General features: G+C 36.4%; 1 protein-coding gene across 8 annotated transcripts in view; it reads right to left on the minus strand.

Annotated features, from left to right (window-relative positions):
• Positions 1 to 18,662, minus strand: part of COL5A2 (collagen type V alpha 2 chain) — a 401,042-nt gene that overhangs the window by 41,557 nt on the left and 340,823 nt on the right. For all 8 annotated transcript variants that reach the window (XM_070580408.1, XM_070580403.1, XM_070580406.1 and 5 more), the window contains 11 exons: positions 17,177 to 17,230; positions 12,096 to 12,206; positions 10,671 to 10,748; positions 8,740 to 8,784; positions 7,686 to 7,739; positions 7,229 to 7,282; positions 6,099 to 6,152; positions 3,140 to 3,193; positions 2,123 to 2,176; positions 912 to 956; positions 383 to 436 (listed from right to left, as the gene is read on the minus strand). In XM_070580408.1, the coding sequence (XP_070436509.1) occupies positions 383 to 436; positions 912 to 956; positions 2,123 to 2,176; positions 3,140 to 3,193; positions 6,099 to 6,152; positions 7,229 to 7,282; positions 7,686 to 7,739; positions 8,740 to 8,784; positions 10,671 to 10,748; positions 12,096 to 12,206; positions 17,177 to 17,230 (657 nt within the window). The remainder of the gene's footprint in view (positions 1 to 382; positions 437 to 911; positions 957 to 2,122; positions 2,177 to 3,139; positions 3,194 to 6,098; positions 6,153 to 7,228; positions 7,283 to 7,685; positions 7,740 to 8,739; positions 8,785 to 10,670; positions 10,749 to 12,095; positions 12,207 to 17,176; positions 17,231 to 18,662) is intronic.

Below are 18,662 nucleotides of genomic sequence, written 5' to 3' on the forward strand. Positions count from 1 at the left end.
GACGTTTGGAAGAATGCTTGGCATATAATAAGTGCTCGATAAATTTTACCTATTATTATAATGTTCTTGCTATTCCAAACTGTATGTTTTTTCATGAACTATATTCCATGCCACTATATGTTTTCATTATTATCTTAATTTCTTTATTACAACAAGTAGGCAAAAAATGTACTGTGGTTATGCAAGATGTTAACGATAACAGAAGCTAGGTAAAGGGTACACGGCAACTCTCTACACTATCTTCGCAACTTTTCTGTAAACCTAAATTTATTTCAAAATGAAAAGTAAAAAAACTAAAATTAAAACAGGCGACCAGTACTGTTATTCTCATTTAAAAAGCATACTCAGTAAAGTATTTGAGAGTTGAAATACACATACTTACAGGAGCACCCTGCGGCCCAAGCCTCCCTCTCTCTCCTGGCATTCCCCTCGGACCCTGAAGATGAGAGAGAAAAGCCATCCATTGAAGCATCTTATCTGAACTCTAGGGGAGTTTGATTATACTACTCAATCCAATTGAGACTCAATATTATTGGCTACCAATCAATAGTATATCTTGGGGCAATTTTGGGTTTGAAAAAGTCTCCACCTGTGGAGATACATACCCTGTACCACTCACCTAAATAGATCACACCTAGCCTAGCTTTAATAGACTGAATATACAATAATCCTGAATTTAATCACTGAATACAGAAAAAGAATAAAGGCATTAACAGCTAAGAAAAACAATGAAATGCAGGAAGCCGTTTCTATGTGAAGGATACAGTTCTTACAGTGTGTTTGCCTGTCAACTGGTAATCAAGATTATTTCACCAGCTAACATATGTTCTCCATGTCCTTTTTTTCCATTTAAACATTCTCAATATAATCTAAAAAGCAAAGAAATAACAAAGAATTAAATTGATACGTACCATAGGTCCCATGGCACCCATTGGACCAGTTGGGCCAGCTTCACCCTAAAGCAAAAATGAGATCACATTACAATATGAGAACCCTACAACTGATATTCACATCATTTTGCTCCATATGTGTATCATTTTAAAGGCATATTTTCAAAGTGGGAATTTGAAAGGCATATTCAATGAAGGGCCTCAAAATTCTGTTGTATTACCTTTTCTCAAAATGCAATGGAAATTTAGTTTCCCTAGAAATAAGTCTAAAATAAAATTGAGGACTTCAACAAGACCGATGGAATTATCACACCTAGACACATTAGTAGGTACAAAAAGTAATTATTTGTCTATGTCTGATAATATTTCAGGTGAAGTAAAACTTTACAAAGCTAAAATTGACTGTAAAATTCCTTCAAGATATATTATAGGAAGTCTAGAAATAACAATTTTAAAGCCAAATGCTTTTCCACATATGTATTTCATGATACTTCTCATAAAAAGTCCTTTCACTCCTTTGATGTTTTCTCTCTCTCTAGAAACATAAACAAATTTTAAGAAGAAACTATGGCCAAAAGCCCCTGGAATTAAAAGTGTATTGAATAATGGGGCTACTGAACCATCTAAACCTCTCAGATATTTGTTTGTTTGTTTGGTTTTTTTTTTTTTTTTTTTTTGAGGAAGATTAGCCCTGAGCTAACATCTGCTGCCAATCCTCCTCTTTTTGCTGAGGAAGACTGGCCCTGAGCTAACATCCATGCCCATCTTCCTCTACTTTATATGTGGGACGCCTACCACAGCGTGGCTTAACAAGCAGTGCCATGTCCGTACCTGGGATCCAAACCGGTGAACCCAGGGCCACCAAAGCAGAACGTGTGAACTTAACGACTGTGCCACTGGGCCAGCCCCTCTCTCAGATATTTGTAAAGAAGAAAAAAGAGTGAATGTGTTTCAGAGAGTGGATTCATAGTGCCATCTTCGTGTACAGACAACACTCATGCTGCATGGCAGAAACCCAGTGGTTATTCTTGGTGGCAAAGTTAGGTCATGTCATGTAGTCTGGTAAATCTATTTCCACTTATCTATGAAAAATTACATTTATCTACCTAACTATTCATTTTTTTTATAATCCTCTTTCCTCCAGAATTATTTAAGATAGTTCTGAAAAAAATTTAGGCACTTGAAGCAGAACCGAAACACTGTAGCAAGGTTATATTGAAGTATACAATTACCTTGGAACCAGTTGCTCCAACTTCACCTTTCGGGCCTTCAAGACCTTTGTGTCCCTGAGAAGAAAAATATAAATTTATGTTTTACTGCTCTTTTAATTCTCAGACGTGTAAAAGGAGAATCAAAAATAAGGTCACAGAAGAAAGTACCTTACGAAACGGATCTCAAATTTAAAGTTGTTATTCAAAATGTTTCCAAATTCTCAACGTTTTTTGAAAATCTATTCCAAGAAAATTAAAGTAGGGTTTCCCCCTTTAAATAGCATTTTCGATTTGCAACGTTCTCACCTTTTAAATTTTTGTGACTTCATAGAAATTTAATTTATAGCTACAAATAAAGAACTTATGGTGGCTTTAAAGAAAACAAACACTTATAAAGTTTATATAGTTATGCAATGTGGGTTATATCAAGGTGTGATATTCAAAATATTTAATAACTAGTACAGCAGCAAGCATTCTAACCAGAAACTCAACCACTCAAAACAGAGGCCAGCCACTGCATACTGAGTGAATATCAGCCATGCTTTTGGATAGCTAGACACGTACGTTCCACATATGCACATAGCATATAATAGTTACATACGAATTCTCTTGAGTTACAGACAGAGAAGCATTCTATGGCCTTCCTAGTGTGGGTTGATGGGCCCCTCCTGCGATCTAGTGCACTCTCTAGTATCATGCCATTTATTCCACTACGTAATAATTGCCTGTTTTCTTAACTGTATCCCTTATTGGCCTGAAGTTGAAAGCCATGGACACTTCTCATTTATCGCAGTGTCCTCTTTTGTAGCTGAATACCCAGTTCCCAGTAAGAACTCAAAATTTATTTGTTTATAGAATCAAATACAATTTAGAGGAAATGTAAAAAAATTGTGATTTTGGTAGCCACAGATGACCACTACAACCACAGCCAGTTAAGGACGATTGGCAAAGGAATTGTAAAGATTTTGAAGGTAATGCTCCCCAGACCCTATTCAGTAAGCCACAGTATCTGAAAGAATTACAAAGGATTGAACTTACTCGGTGACCCTTCAGGCCTGGAAGACCAGGAGCCCCAGGAAATCCTCGCGCTCCCTATAAAAAAAAAAAAAGAAAAAAGAAAAAAAAACTAGATAAGGCATTTCAGAGTCATTAATAAAAATAAATTGTTTAATAGCCCTTTTTGCAGCAAAAAAAATCTGGTACATGGTTTTTTGACACCAAACCAAAGAAGAGAAAGGAGTAGTACACTTTTATCTATCCAAATACATCTAGATGATCAAAAATGAGCAAGGCAAATACACTGTTAGAAATGGAAACATGACTGACACAGAGACATGGATTAATGCCATGTATTGATTTCATGATATTTTCAAATGATATCACTGTGTATTATAATTAGTAGCAGAAAAACCAAAACAAACTAAACCAAACCAAAAATAAGAAAATAAGCATGTTCAGTGTCTAAATCAACTAGGTCAAGGTAGAGGAAAAAATTCAGGAGAGGAACTTAGGGAAAACTATGCTTTCCTTCCTTTATATTGTGTTTTATTTGTGGTACAAGAATAAACGCATTTGCAACAAGCCAATGTGTTTCATTTTCTCTGAACTTCTAAATATTGGCAGTAGAATATGATTAGAAAGACTATTTTAAAACACAATCAGAAATTTTTTAAATTAAAAGGTTCAGGAGAAGCTTGTGGATTTGTGACTGTTTAAAAAACTAATTGAGGAATGAAACATCCAGCAGAAAGGAAAGTCAAGAAATACAAAGAGAATGGGTTGGTTCCTTGACTCAATATCTGTTAATTTTATGCATCCTTCACCTAAGCATACCTAACAAAAAAAATAGAGATCAAATTCAAATGGTATGACTATTTGAAAAGGTACTTGAAACTTTTTCCTCATACTCCCTTAAAATACATAAGGATCCAGTGACTTAATTATTCACTTATTCTCATTGCCCACATTAACTAGGTTTCAAACTGAATTCCATTACTACTGGCACCAGTAGACTGAGCACCTTGATGGTATAGATTGATGCTATCCATTGTTATTATTAATATGCATATCCCTGACACTTAGCTTTATGTATGATTAGTCAGCATCCAATGAATAATCATTAAATAAACAACTGAATGAAGAAATGGTTTAACACTTTTCTTCACACTCATAGTGCTTCTCCTAAACCTTTCTTAAGGAACTTCTCTTGCGTTAGCACAATCTCACACAGATGGCAAAATCCTTCTGTTCTGCATTATCATAGCCTTCACTTACTGTTAATTAAATGAATGAGTAAGTAACTCAATAAATGAACTCCATATGATAAAAGCAAAGCAATAATTCCTGTGTGACCTCTTGCAGGGGAAATGGTTCTGGAGTGTTTTGAGGGGGTTATCACAGTAAAGGCACATCAAACCAACTCTCTGAACAAACAAAGTTCCACTAATTCTTCTGTTTACACAGCCCTGCTTAGGAATTCTTTCCCTTCAAGAACTCCCTTTAAGTTTTTCCACTGGAATGCTCCCCTTTACTGAGATTTGTCTCCCCTCTGTCTCGAGCAGGAAACTCAGTACACATCCATCTAAGCCTATAGGGGAATTACTGAGCTATGTTATTTCAAATAATTAGTTAACTTTTGAGTTTTTGTGGTCTGCAAGGGAATTCTCATGTGATTACATATCTCTAATATAACAGGAAAATGAACCAGATGTGCTAGTGCTCATAAAAGTTTCTCATTCTGCTGACCCAAGACTGTCATCACTGCCCAATCACACATCGTTGCACTGCACTTGCAGAGTGCATCTGTGACATGCTGGCAGGGCACGTTTCCTCCCCATGGAAGGCCCATGCTGGGAATATGTGCAAGAGTGCAGCAGGAAGGGAGGTTTGAATCTGGATTGGTTGACATGGACATCTGTGTTAATGACTAAACCGCATGCCTTTGCCTGCATTGACTTTCCAGGCTGATGGGGGAGGAAAGGAAAGAGAAAGAGCAGGGAGCTGGGGGATTGGTTTTATATTTGAAACTCAGTAATCCTTAGAGCCCTGTAAACTCCCTTAAAAGATCAGCATTCATTTGTTTAAAAAAAGCCTACCATTGAAACTCATCAATTTTCAGAAAGTAAACAGAGAGTAATTCAGTACTGGTGGATGTATTGAGTAGTAGAAATATAAGGAAATTATAGGAAATATAATAAGTAAGAGGCTGAATCAGTGTCGGGGATGTTGGACAAGGAGAAACTTTAAGAGCAAGAATGTTAGAGGATTTTTGCTTGATTATCTTTCTCTATTTTTCCCCATTGCCTGTGTAGCATATTCCAGGGGAAGGCCTATCAGAGCGATGTGAGTGAGGACAGAAAGGTGGCTTCAGAGTGTGGCCAAGTGGCCCAAGTCCTGAATTCTGGTGGAGTGGGTTGCCAGGGACCTGTCCTTGTAGTGAGCTAAGGGAGAAGAAAACAGCTGTGTTAGAAGCGCTGGCGATCAGTGTATCTTAGCATAAGATTTTAGGGCCCAGAATATCAATCAAAAATTTCAGCCAACATTAGGGTTTGGGGCGCAGTCAAAGAAGCATCTTGTCTACAATTTATTGTCCCTAGCAGATGAAAAACAAATCAATAAACTCTCTTTCAAGCTGTTGTATTTGACATGTGAATAATACAAAATAAAAATATTAACAAGATAAATGAGATTGAGATGTAAATTATAAATAGGTCAGGCTGGTGACTTATCTGAAAATTGGATACTCAATTTGGAGTGAATCCACGTTAGGTTATAATTCTCTGCCTCTAGATGGGTCATTCATATGGTGGCAATGCAAAGAGGGAATTGGAGTTAACTGTCAGTCTAGCAAAATGTCCTGTTTCACAATGACAGAAGAAAACATGTCTTGGTGAAAGTGTCTAATGCACATCCAAACAATGAATTGTGAGTTAACTTTAATGTTCTTTATTTTTTTATGTTTGTGTCTATGTCATTGTATTGATAAGTATAAACTTACCGGAGATCCTGCAAATCCCACTTCACCAGGATTTCCATTTCTACCAGGTTCACCCTTTATGGAAAAAAAACAAGATTGGCAGAAGCAAAAAGGGATTAAAATGTTCCCATCTGAGACTAGATGACAAATCAAATGCAGACGAAAAGTCTTCCTTAGAAAGCTCATCCCAATGCTCTCAACAGCGTAAAAATACTGAGTTCTATTCCTGATGTTAACCCGGTCTAGCAAGTCAGCTTGTAGAGGCTTCATTAATTTATCCAGAAGAAGAAGCGGTTATAAATTATACTGGTGGCCTAGCTCACCATTTTATAAACATCAAAATTTACACACATATATGCCATGAAATTCTCTCTCAACATGTGGCACTGAATTAAAAGAGTGTTCCTTAAAATACTACTTGCCAATTCTTTTCTTGTGACGAAAAGAAATTAAGAATTACCAGAGACATTTTCTGTATGGCCAAATTCAATGCAATCTGCTTAAATAAATGTCATGACACACAAAGAGAAAATACATATTTGGTTTAGTATCACACCGAAATTAACGGTCTACCCATGATTTTATCCTCAATTTTGGTACAACTAAGAAAAGAATCTAGAAAAGCCAATCTGTTGTTGCACTCTGTCTTTTGATCTTAGGTTCTTAATGTTAAAATCTGAAGTTGAGTTTTAACTGTATTGAAGTCCAATTGAAGAAATAACTTTTTCAGCATAGGAGAGCAACATCGACACTATCCTACTAACACATTTAAAAAGTCCATTTGATGAAGACCTTATAATGATGTTTTGCCATCAGAGTAAGGCGTCTTTCCTTAAGATCACTTGAGAGATTCGACCAGCGAAGGTTGTAGCTATTGTGACAACAATTCTAGCATCTCATGGAGAAATCACAATGGAAAACCTGACAATTGCAGGGAAAGAGAGAGTACCTAATAATATAATACCATCAAATTAAGACACTTCTAGGTTTTGTTAAATTCCATTCTGAGTTCTCCACTTTTGATTGAATTTAATGGGAGCTAAAAGTGGGGGACATGAAATAAGCATTAATGAATAATATTTATGTTAATACCGCAGCCCGCCCTTAGCCTCTTTTAAAATTTCAAAGCAAAGTGAAGGAAGGCAGCTTACATCTTCTCCAGGTTTTCCAGGAGGGCCCTCTGGCCCACGTGCACCAATTGGACCCTAATCACAAAACAAAACAAAAGGAAAAAAAGAATATTTACCTATGTTTACCTAAACCTACCAATGCTATAATCCAAAATATTATTGAGACAAATGAAAAATATCGGAGAAAATAGCTTTGTTAATATTCTGAATTTTATGTTGTATCCCTTCGATTATGTGCTCAGCGGGAAAAATGTTTAATTTCACAAATGCAAATATCTCAGCACTGTCTGAGACTCTGAATTTAAATACTTGGCCACAAGAAACATATAGCTTAAGCACAGTCCATAATACAGTGCTCCTGAACCGGATTGTAACTTCTTGATACATTATGAAAGAGCTGGTAAAATAAATAACTCATGACATCATTACCATGGTGGACCCATATTTAACTGGGTCTACATGCTTACTTGACATTTACCATTGGTCCAGGTTCACCAGGTTCACCAGGAGGCCCTGCAGGGCCAACACCACCCTAAAATTGAGAACAAATTATACGCATAGAAATTATATATATAAACCAAAGGAAAAAAGAATACTAAATCCTATAATCTCTGCAGTATATTGCCATTGTTCAAAATGCTGGCTGCCCCACTCTCCAGCTGTGTGACTTTGGGTTAGTTACTTAATCTCTCTATATCTCAATTTCCTAATCTGAGAAATATGAAAGGAGGATAATATGGTACCTACTTCATTAGGCTGTTACAGCTCTTTAGATAACTAACACATGTTAAGAATCTAGAATAGTGCTGGCACAGAGTGAGTGTTCAATCAATGGTAGTTATCATGATCACTATCATCATTGTCTACTTCTTCATCATCATCAACAATACAATTTCTAGTAACCAATGGCAGTAATATAAAATGGCAAGAAGTAAAACCCCACACACATGATAATGACAACATGGTATCTTTGACTGAGCTAAGAATTCTTCTCTTGCTTTGTTTTGAAAAATTATTTCCTACTGCCCGTCAAATCACTACAAAAATTCAAATAACTCTCCATCACTGTTTTATTGGTATTTGATAGGCTATAGAAAAAAAGTACAGTATTATGTTCTTTTTAAAGATTCCATAGAGTGATCATCTGGACTGTTATTTCTAATAATACCATGCGGTGATGGCCTTCTATGGTCTGATTTCATAGCCTCAGAGCTGGCACATAACCAATTATGAAAATTTCATCATGACATGAGATAATTATTTCAAAAGCAAAGGCACATAAAAATTCTTTGTATTGGAGGTCAGTCACATAAAGAAACGAGGTGATAAAACTTTAGCCACATTAAGAAACTCTGAAAAACATACTGCATATATTTCTAAGTGAGCGAAAATTAATTGAATACAGCTCATTCAAAGTGAGCGTTATAATATGCAATTTAAAGGCCAGTCAAATGCATCATGTCATAGAGACCTTATTTATATGTTTTTCTCATTTTTGCTACAGTATATAATTTAATTATGAAAAGACTTACTTGCTGCCCTTGTAAACCTTGAGGTCCCCTTGGGCCAACAGGACCCTTAAAAACAAATGAAAAGAAAAGTTGCATAGTGTTCATGACAATTAACTCAAAGATTACAATAATATTGAATTGGCTTTAGAATCTGAAAAAGTGAAGCTTTGACAGTGGAAGACGATGACATTCTCCATCTGTACTCATCTGGAATGCAGCTAAATGCAAGAAGATTAAGGCCTGGACAACATTTGGGATGCTTTTATACACCTCCTCAGTGTCATAAAGAGAAATAAAGAATATGTCTGTACACACTCAATGTCTCTGAGATGAGAACACTTGCATGCTTAAGAGGTGTTCTGTGAAAACAGAACATCTGACAAAAGAAAAATCTTGGCAGGCATAAAACAGTTATCAAACTATTTAATTCTTCAGTTTCACAGCAGATAACTCTTATAAATTACATGAGCAAGTTGAATTAAAGGCTTATGAAACCATCAACAATAATGACTAGATCATTTTAAATGAACTTTAAAATTATCTGGGACACTGAGTTTTCTGGATTATGTCTTTCTTGGATAACATACATTTCAAATATCCACACAGGCTTTCCCTAGTTAAACATGAAATGATTACACTGAGGCATAACAAATGGAAGAAAAGGAAAACGCAATTTAAAAATCTTTGCTAATATATGTCTATACAATTTTTTAAATGTCACACTTTAAAAAGTGATATCAATTAGGGGCCGGTCCAGTGGCACAGTGGTTAAGTTCATATGTTCCACTTTGGCAACTCAAGGTTTGCCGGTTCAGATCCCAGGTGCAGACTTATGCACCACTTATCAAGCCATGCTGTGGCAGGCATCCCACATATAAAGTGGAGGAAGATGGGCACGGATGTTAGCTCATGGCCAGTCTTCCTCAGCAAAAAAGAGGAGGATTGGTGACAGATCTTAGCTAAGGGCTAATCTCTCTCAAAAAGAGAAAGTAATATCAATCAAATCAAAATCAAGTTTGTTCTTACTGCAAAAACTTAAATTTCTGTTTTGAATTGATCATATTTTTAGCTAGTAAGAAATTAGAAGCTTCATTAAAATATATATATATGTAATTTGAACGTCAAATGGATGAAAACTCATATTTTCAGAAAATTATCCCAAGATTTTTATTGAATTAGACCATAAGGTTTGTGACTTAAAAAACAGACAAACAATATTTAAGTTACTCATAATGCTGGTCTTAAGGGTGGGTAAAAGGAGTGGTTATCTATGTGGTCTGACTTTACACTTCTTATTGCCTGAAATTCCATTAATCTGGGATGCTTTTGAATTATGAGCAAAAAAGCATGGGAGAAGTGGTTTGAAAAGTGTGAATTCATTCAGTGACATTGCATTATTCCAAATACTCAGGTTAAAGTACTTGCCCAGAGAAAAATGGTAATCTTTCTGGCTGTTGAAGAAATTCAAAGAGCATGGGGATGATCAGCAGGCCCAGCACGGAAACTTTCGCGTTGTTGTCATAGGCAGCCAGAGAATATTAAGATAAGTAGGAAATTATGAAAATAAAAACTGGTAAATTTTCCCGTTTCAAAATTTTGCCAAATCACCGCTTCTAACAACACCATGAAGCAGTTTTTTTAACTATTAGAAAAGGACAGTTTTGTTGTGGTAGAGGTGGTTACGTGTTTTAAAATCTTTTATTTGCTTCGACTATTAAGTGAAATATACAGACAGCCTTTCATTAACGTTGACAAATACTTTGCACAGCTATGAATGGGATATCACTGGGCTTTTAAGTGGTACGTATCAGGGTTTGATAAATAAATTGAATGAATGGATGGATAGATATGTTTAAGAAGATACCTATTACTTCTTAATTAGCTAACTCAAACCTCTCTTTTTATAATGATTTTTCCACAAGTACTTTGCTTATCAGTGAATTTGCACTTACCACAGATCCAGGCATCAGTCCTACTTGACTTCCAAGTCCGGATTTTTCATCCAGCCCAGCCATCTGAGCTGAAAATGGCTGTAAAAGTAATGTGTTGACATCATTTCCACAGTAAAAGACATACATCAACATACTTACTAAACTGAGAGATGTACATTCTCCGGGATTCTTATAGAATAGCTCTCCTGAGAATCATTTAAACTTTTGACTTTAAAGCAAGGAAAAAGATTCAAGTTGTTTTTCATTGAACCGTCTTCCTCAGAGAGTGTTTTATGACCATGTGGCCTCAGAATGACTACTGCAAAGGGCCAAATGTCTGATACCTGATAAAAGCATGGATCATTCTGATAAGTACTCAGCCAGTCTAACTGATCTCAGGTTTAAATCTCTTTATCTGATTTCTTCCCACAGTTAAAGCATGCCAGACATCAGAACAAAGCCTAAAAGATGCCTTTAAAACATGTGTCCTAAGGATTCCAGATTCCATTTCAGACTATTTTACTTAGACAGCATTCTACTGTCTTTGTCCACGGCCAGTAAACTTTAAACCGTATTTATGTAAGTTGATAAAAATTTTATAATCCTTCTAATGAATGCCTGAATGTTCCAAGAATTGGCAACAGTTTTGCCTATTCTCTTTCACTTCTAAAAAAACTCTGGTAACCCAACTGGCCAAAATTGTCCATATACATTCCAGGAGCTCTATTAATTTCCAGATTTTAGTGGGAAAAAATGTGCTTATTGTTTAAAAAGTAAATTGACAATTCCATCTACAATCAGTTGAGAAACAAATGTACTAACTGTTGTAAAACAAAAATTGCATTTCAGGGCTCCATATGTTTCCTTCTTATGCCATGCAGTCCACTCATAAATCCCCTATGTCTGCCACTGGGAATTCAAACAGGCAGGTATAGAAAGACATTTTGTTTTATTTTATTTCTGGTAGGAAACGGAAATTCAGTAAACAATAAGATAGTATTTTTAGTGTCAACTCATCGGTCCTTTCATATATATCATCATGGACATGCCATCCTTCCTTGATGTGGAGGACATGACACAGATTTCATCAGTATTCTGAGCCTAGAGAACAGCAGAAGGATAGAGACACATCTCTCTTTTCAACTTGTAGTGGGGACGACGTTAATGGTCTTTAGAATCAACAGAAAGAAAAAATTCAGAGACTCCAGTACTGACATTGAGAAATACAAATAATTTGAAGCAACACTTTAAAAAAATGCTACTTAGAATTTTCCAACAATTCCCTGTGGATTTCTTAGTTTCACCATTGTTCATAGCAGCATTAAACTAACTGAGCTGCTCTTACAGTCAAGGGTCAACATCTAAACTAATACAATTTAAAATCAGAGCAACAAATCAAAAACAAAATTTATCTAAATATGACCTTGAACAATGCACACAACTCACCCTGCTCATGCCATCAGGTCCTGGGTGAGATGGATGTCCAGGAGGCCCCGGGGCACCAGGTTGACCAGGAACACCTGGTTCTCCATCAATTCCCTGAGGACCACGAGGACCCTGGAAAAGCAAGCCAATGGAAATCAGAACCCATTGCCAAATATGTACTTAGTAGAAAGCTAAAAGCACAGACTTCTTGATGGAGATGAAGTGTTCAACTATGACATTCTGGAAAAGGCAAAACTATGGAGACATTAAAAAGATGAGCGGTTGCCAGGGGTTGAGGTGAGGATGAGGGGATGAATAGGCACAGCACAGATTTTTAGGGCAGTGAAAATACTGTGTATGATCCAATATTGATGGATACATTCATTATACACTTGTCCAAACCTGTAGAATCTACAACACCAAGAGTAAACCCTAACGTAAACTATAGACTCCGATGGGGGATGTTGATAATGGTGATGGCTATGCACGTATGAAGGAAGAGGGTATATGGGACCTCTCTGTACCTTCCTCTCAATTTTGATGTGAATTTAAAACTTCTCTTAAAAAAAAAAACAGTCTTACAAAAGAATAGTAATCTAGCCACTATGGAAGTTTCATCAGCTATGCTGACACTGCTGATTTCAGCACTGGTCACAGCCTCTTCCATCAGGACGTGAGACATTCTCAGTAAGAATTTTACCCTTGATGTGTTAAATGCCTAGTAATCAGCCTTCTTGGAATAATTATAAAATTGTATTCAGTTCATCAGTATTCTGGAAGAAGCTTCCTTATTTGGTTGAGTTTTGCTATCCAAGTGTATTTAATGAACAATTTTTAAATTTACTTGTCTGTCTTGGATTACAGTTAACTATGGAGGTGACTGTTTAAACTCCCCCCAGGGGAAAAAAATATGAAGGACACTTGATTGGAGTTTGTGGTTTTCGTCATCTTTCGAATTTTTTAATGCTTCGCATAGTTTCTGGCACATAGTAGACACGCAATATATGCTTATTACATTTTCACATTTCAATCTCTTTACTCTAGTACTTGCAGTCTGGCACGCTTTATTTTCCTTACCACCCGGAAGGTAGACCAGACCAAGGAGAAACAGAGGGAAAGGCGCAGTGACCCAGCCAAGTCTAGTTCTCAGAGAAGTGAGCAATGATTTCTAGCTGCCAAATTCCACCCTCCTCCTAACCCACATTCTGAAGGCAGCTTGGGGAACAGCCACGTCCTCAGTTCTGGAAATGCTCTGTCCCCTAACCTCATCATTCCCACAAGCCTTGTTAAGTATTCTCTGGCTTTTTAACCCTGAAAAGTCTTAACAGACTTTAGAAGGAAAGAAAAGACTAAAGAACTCAAAAGTTAACGTAACGTTTATAATTAGAAGCAGAGATCGAGGAAAATAGTACACGAAGTGAAGTTTCATAGTAAACTTTAATAAATAGTAACCTTAATGCCTACACATGAGAATACCTACCAGCCCATCATAAGCAATCAAAATACAGCTGATACAGCAGAAGGAGTAAATATAAGACAAGCTGAGGTGGGAGAGGGGACAGTTTGCATATGACGGTTTTGGGAAAGGTGGCATAATAGCTATTCAGAAATTTAATATATTTTAATATATTCAAACACATCTATAGATGTTTTTACTTCCTGGAAGAGTAGAATAAATTAACAAATTTACCTATTCAAACAGAAGTAGATAGCCTGAAAAACTCACATTTTGAAACATCATTTCCCAGAAAATTATTCTCATCCTTTAAAAATCAAGGCCTTTCTGACTCCTAAACCACTGACAACTCACTGAACTCTTTTTCTTATACATAATGGAGGCTGATTTTAATTGCTATCTAGGATTCCTGGATTATATGCACATGGGCAACAGGAACTGGGAATGTATAATGTCGGTGGTAGCATAGACAAAGCAGTAGTCTGACCTACTCCTACAGCCTCGTGTGGGAAACTTTTAACGTGTTTTTGAAATGTGAAATTGCTAATTGATAACCAGGTATTGTTATATACAAAAAATGAGCTAAAACATATCGCTGCTCCCAAAGAGACTTCTAAAGACAAAATCAAAGACTACATTTAGTGACCATGGGAGTAGAGAGAGGTTTGGGTAATATTACTCCTCAAAAAATGGTGTCCTCTCTCCAGCCCTCTGCTATTAATAATCATATTTCAAAGTCAGCTCTGAAGATAGCCTACTTTTTCATTGACTTCATGAGGCATTCTATGTCTCCCTGGCATCTCCTCTAAATAGCCTACATGATTTACTCTTATACAAACTGAGATTAAAATTCATAATAGCTTGTGAAAATTATGCAAAATTAAGTGAACATAATAACCAAGATTATACATGAAAATAAGAAAAAATATTATAATACATGAACATATTTACTGATAAATATTGAAAACAAAAATTATAATTTGGGAATCCACTAAAATATATATTTTCACATTTCCAAGTGAGTTGAAGCACAAAAATTTTATAATAAGCTAAATGTGCTATTTATAAGCATTCCCTCCCATCCCCCAGGATACTCTAGCATCTCAGGAAGCAATCTACAATAAAAAGTACTTGTAGATCGCCACTAGGTGGCGACCTTTAAACGTCCACAAGCGGAAAGGAATACCAATAACCCAGAATCGTCGAGAACTTTATTCACTGCCGGTTAATAGTATCACACACACACACAAATTAGGAAATGTTAGAGTAGATGAAAACTGGTGTATTTCTCATTTTACAGATGAGGAAGCAGACCTATAGAGGTTAACTGTCGTGTGCAATTAGAACTCAGCGCACCCTTGGCTGTCTATCTCCTGACGGGTTGCTAGTTTGTCACTATGAAGTACCAGGACAACGCACTTAAAACTAAGGAGCTGTGATGAGAGACAGCCATGAGGATCATCGTCTAGTAATGGAGGTTTTGTGAGAGTATCTCTATACCAGTAGTTCTCAATCCTGAGCAATTTTTGCCCCCAGAGGAATTGGAAACATTGAGACATTGTTAGTTGTCACCATTGTATGAGGGAGAGGTAGGTGTTGCTACTGGTATCCAGTGGGTAGAAGTCAGGAATGCTGTCCAACATCCTATAATGCATAAGGGATTATCGGCCCCAAATACCAGTGGTGTTGAGGTTGAGAAACCAGGCTGCACATTGTGAACCTACTGTAGTGTTTGATGGTAACAGAAGTAGGGGGAGAAAAACGGTGTTTGTGATTGCAGCACCATCCTACATTGTGCCAGCCATAGCTTTAGTCCCAGGAAGCAGCTCCTGCAAGTCTTGGGATGTGAGGTAAAACATTCTACCTACGGGTATTTCGTGACATCAAACCGCTATCTTAAAATTGTCCGTAGTGGGAGTATTTACACCAGGGAAATCAGCAAAAGCTACAGGCGTCTTTTTTTTTTTTCTTTTTAATGAGTCAGTTGTTAAACACTTTCCATCACACCACTGCTGACTAGGATTAAGAGAGGAACAGATTTCCTACTTGGGTATCTGCCAGGATTGTCTGGCTTAATTCCAAATAACTTACGCTTCACTCTTTTTACACACACACACTCATACCAAATTCCCATTCATTATTTCAGGCCTAATCAAAACAGGAAATGGAGCACATCACACACTAAGTAGAGAAAAGAAGAGAAGTAAGAGGAATGAGGAGCAGATTCACCAAATCCTAACGAGGAATTCTGAAGCTCAACCACTGTTTCCACAGCAACTTCCATCTAGATTTAGGACTCACTGTTATCAATTATTCTGGGCACAAGCACATTCATGCACAGTGCTTTCTGCATGACAACCTACCCTCCACCGAACTGCAGTCATCTTCCACCTCTCTCTCTCATTCTAGACCCTGAACAGGCATCTGGAGAGCTACCAAGAGCGTTTAAGCTCCAACTCTGGTGAGACAGCTCAGTAGAACAGCAATGAAGAATGGGGCATAAGATAATTGGAAGTCAGCCTTGCTGCCCACCTGTATGGCTATGCCCCACTTCCTTGGGGCACTGTTGTTTACCTGCCTACTGGTAAATACCACCCCTTACTCCGGCTTCAGTTTGGAAAAAGTATTGGCATCACACTATACTTGATGAAATGTGTAGAAGCATAAAATAGTATCAAAGATGAAGCCAGTGGCAAGAGGTTTTCACGACAGGATCTAAAATATGTTTTTTCCTTATTTATATATTCAAAGTTGTTTATTACTCATCTATTTCTCCCATTTAGGTATGGATAAATACATATTTGGAAGGCTAAAAATCCATAGAGAGTTAAATTTTAGCAGATATCACTAGAAAATTAACCAGCACAAATTTTTCTGATTGAAACATCAGCTAATGACAGCAATACAGAAATTAATCCATTTAATATATAAAAGATATTAGTTTTTGTGTGAGATATAAAAAGGAAAAATAATTGCTATCCTAGGATTTGGTAGTAAGAGACAACATTTGGCATATATTATATAATATCCTCATGTTTTATCTCAAAGAGATAGGTTTGATGATTTAAATTTAAAGGTGCGCCCTTTGTTCTGGTAATGGATTTGTTGGATTTTAGAATTACTCCTTTGATAACTCTGCAGAAGTCGCTCAGTGAAAAAGGCAGATTGTTACTTGGGAAATAAATTCATTATACAACTGCCTGAAAGGAAAGTTTATTGTCTGATAATTTCTTTTTCCTTGATCCAATTTGGTTATCCCTGTAGCAACCACAGATCACAGAACTTGGGTGTTTTATCTCAACAGCGCATTCTTGGCATTGTTTACTCATGAGTTACTACTCTTGAAAACAACATGAGGTATTCATTATGTTTCCCTAGATTCGACTTTATTTTACTTTGACCTCATAAAGGACAAAGAAATATCATTTGTGTTCTAAAAAGATAACAGGTAATTATTAGCATGTGATAATTTCCTCTAAATTGGGAGAGGTACACAATCACTTCATGACCTGAATTCTAGGTCACACTGAATAGAGGTGAGAGAGGAACCATGCCGCTGCCTCTTTGCTGTGTCCAGGATGTGGTGTAGATGGGCTTGCTCAGGACAAAGTATGATTCACAGAAAGATAACTCGCTGTCAACTTACAGGTTTTCCTTTTGGGCCTCTCTCTCCTCTTGGTCCTTGTGATCCTGGAGGTCCCTAAAACAGAAAATGTTGGTTATGCCTGCAAAACATGTATACTTCAGATGTTTTTGTTTTAAATGTTTGCTCGATATAAGAATATTGGAAAACAGAAACATGGCCCTTCTTTTTGATTTCGGTTCAGTCGAAGACTATAAAAAATAAAGCCATGTGCATAAAAAGCTCTGTGTACAGAGAAAGGCGGTTTATTTTAGCAGTGAAGCTTAAAGGCCTGTAAAGAATTAAATGCTACATCATAGCGCTGTGGAGCCAATGAGTTGCATATGCTCAGTTTGAACAGTAATTGCAAATTTATAAGGATCATTTTTGCTGTCTTGTCCCTGACAAGCCTTTGCCAATAAATTATGGGTACAAAAACTTACAGTTCGGATTTTGAGAACTACATAGATGAGCAAACCTCCAATTATCAATTATCTGAGGGAATGTATGAGTTCATACTGGTACATGATACCCCAACTATTCATCACAGTTCAAGTTGCCATGAAAGCAATGGAAAGAAAAGCCTCTTATTCAACTACCGCTGTATTTACCTTCGAGTGTCTTTTTTTACACTCAATTTAGAATGTTGCATCATGTCCACTGTATATTTAAAATCCACTGAGAATTTTCCAAATGGTAACTACAGTTATTTCTCCCTTAAAATAACAAATGATTATTTTATTGCAAAAGTGGCTTTATTGTACTAATATCTTAAGTTAGGTTTTCTCCTGGAAAATGGCAGTTGGCAGGAGAACTTTATTTCTCAAAAAAAGACAGTTTCAATTGAATTATGAAAATTAGATTATGCATTTACTCAGTTCAACATACAGTATTGTTTAACAGCAAAAGCTTTGGAAGGACTGGAGCAGGTCTGTTAAAGTGTATTAGTATTTTTACTTATGTTGATTGAATGTGTTTTAAAATGTACAGGAGTTGTGCGTGTGTGTGTTATCCATCTAGTTGCCTACGAATGCTACTGAGAATCCAAACGTGAAACCAGTAGTCTTTTATGCTAAGCTATTCTGATAGCAGAAACACGCTATTCTGATGTCTACTTTCTCAAATTATACTGCAATATATGAATTAATTTCATTAACAGATAAAATTAGCAGTTTGTTTCATTAAAAAGATAAAAGGAATCTACTCTTAATCATTGTCAAACAACAGACAAGTATGCCCTAATTTCAATGAGTAAAGTTAGTCTCCAATTAACGAAGTAATAATAGATTGCTCTGCCTTTCACATAACGAATAGTAAGACTAACACATGAGGAATAAAAGGGTTCATCAATTTCAGAGTGAAATGATACCCTATGTGTCATTCAGTGCTTCAAATGAGTACCTAAACTTGAAGACATTTCAAGATAAAATGTTTCAAGAAACCAAGCATCATTGTTTTACATTCTATTGTCTTTTCATGGATATAATATCCATAAAGATTTTCAGTATCT

Source organism: Equus przewalskii, chromosome 17 (genome assembly GCF_037783145.1).
Source record: "Equus przewalskii isolate Varuska chromosome 17, EquPr2, whole genome shotgun sequence".
In the NCBI taxonomy this organism is placed as follows: domain Eukaryota; kingdom Metazoa; phylum Chordata; class Mammalia; order Perissodactyla; family Equidae; genus Equus; species Equus przewalskii.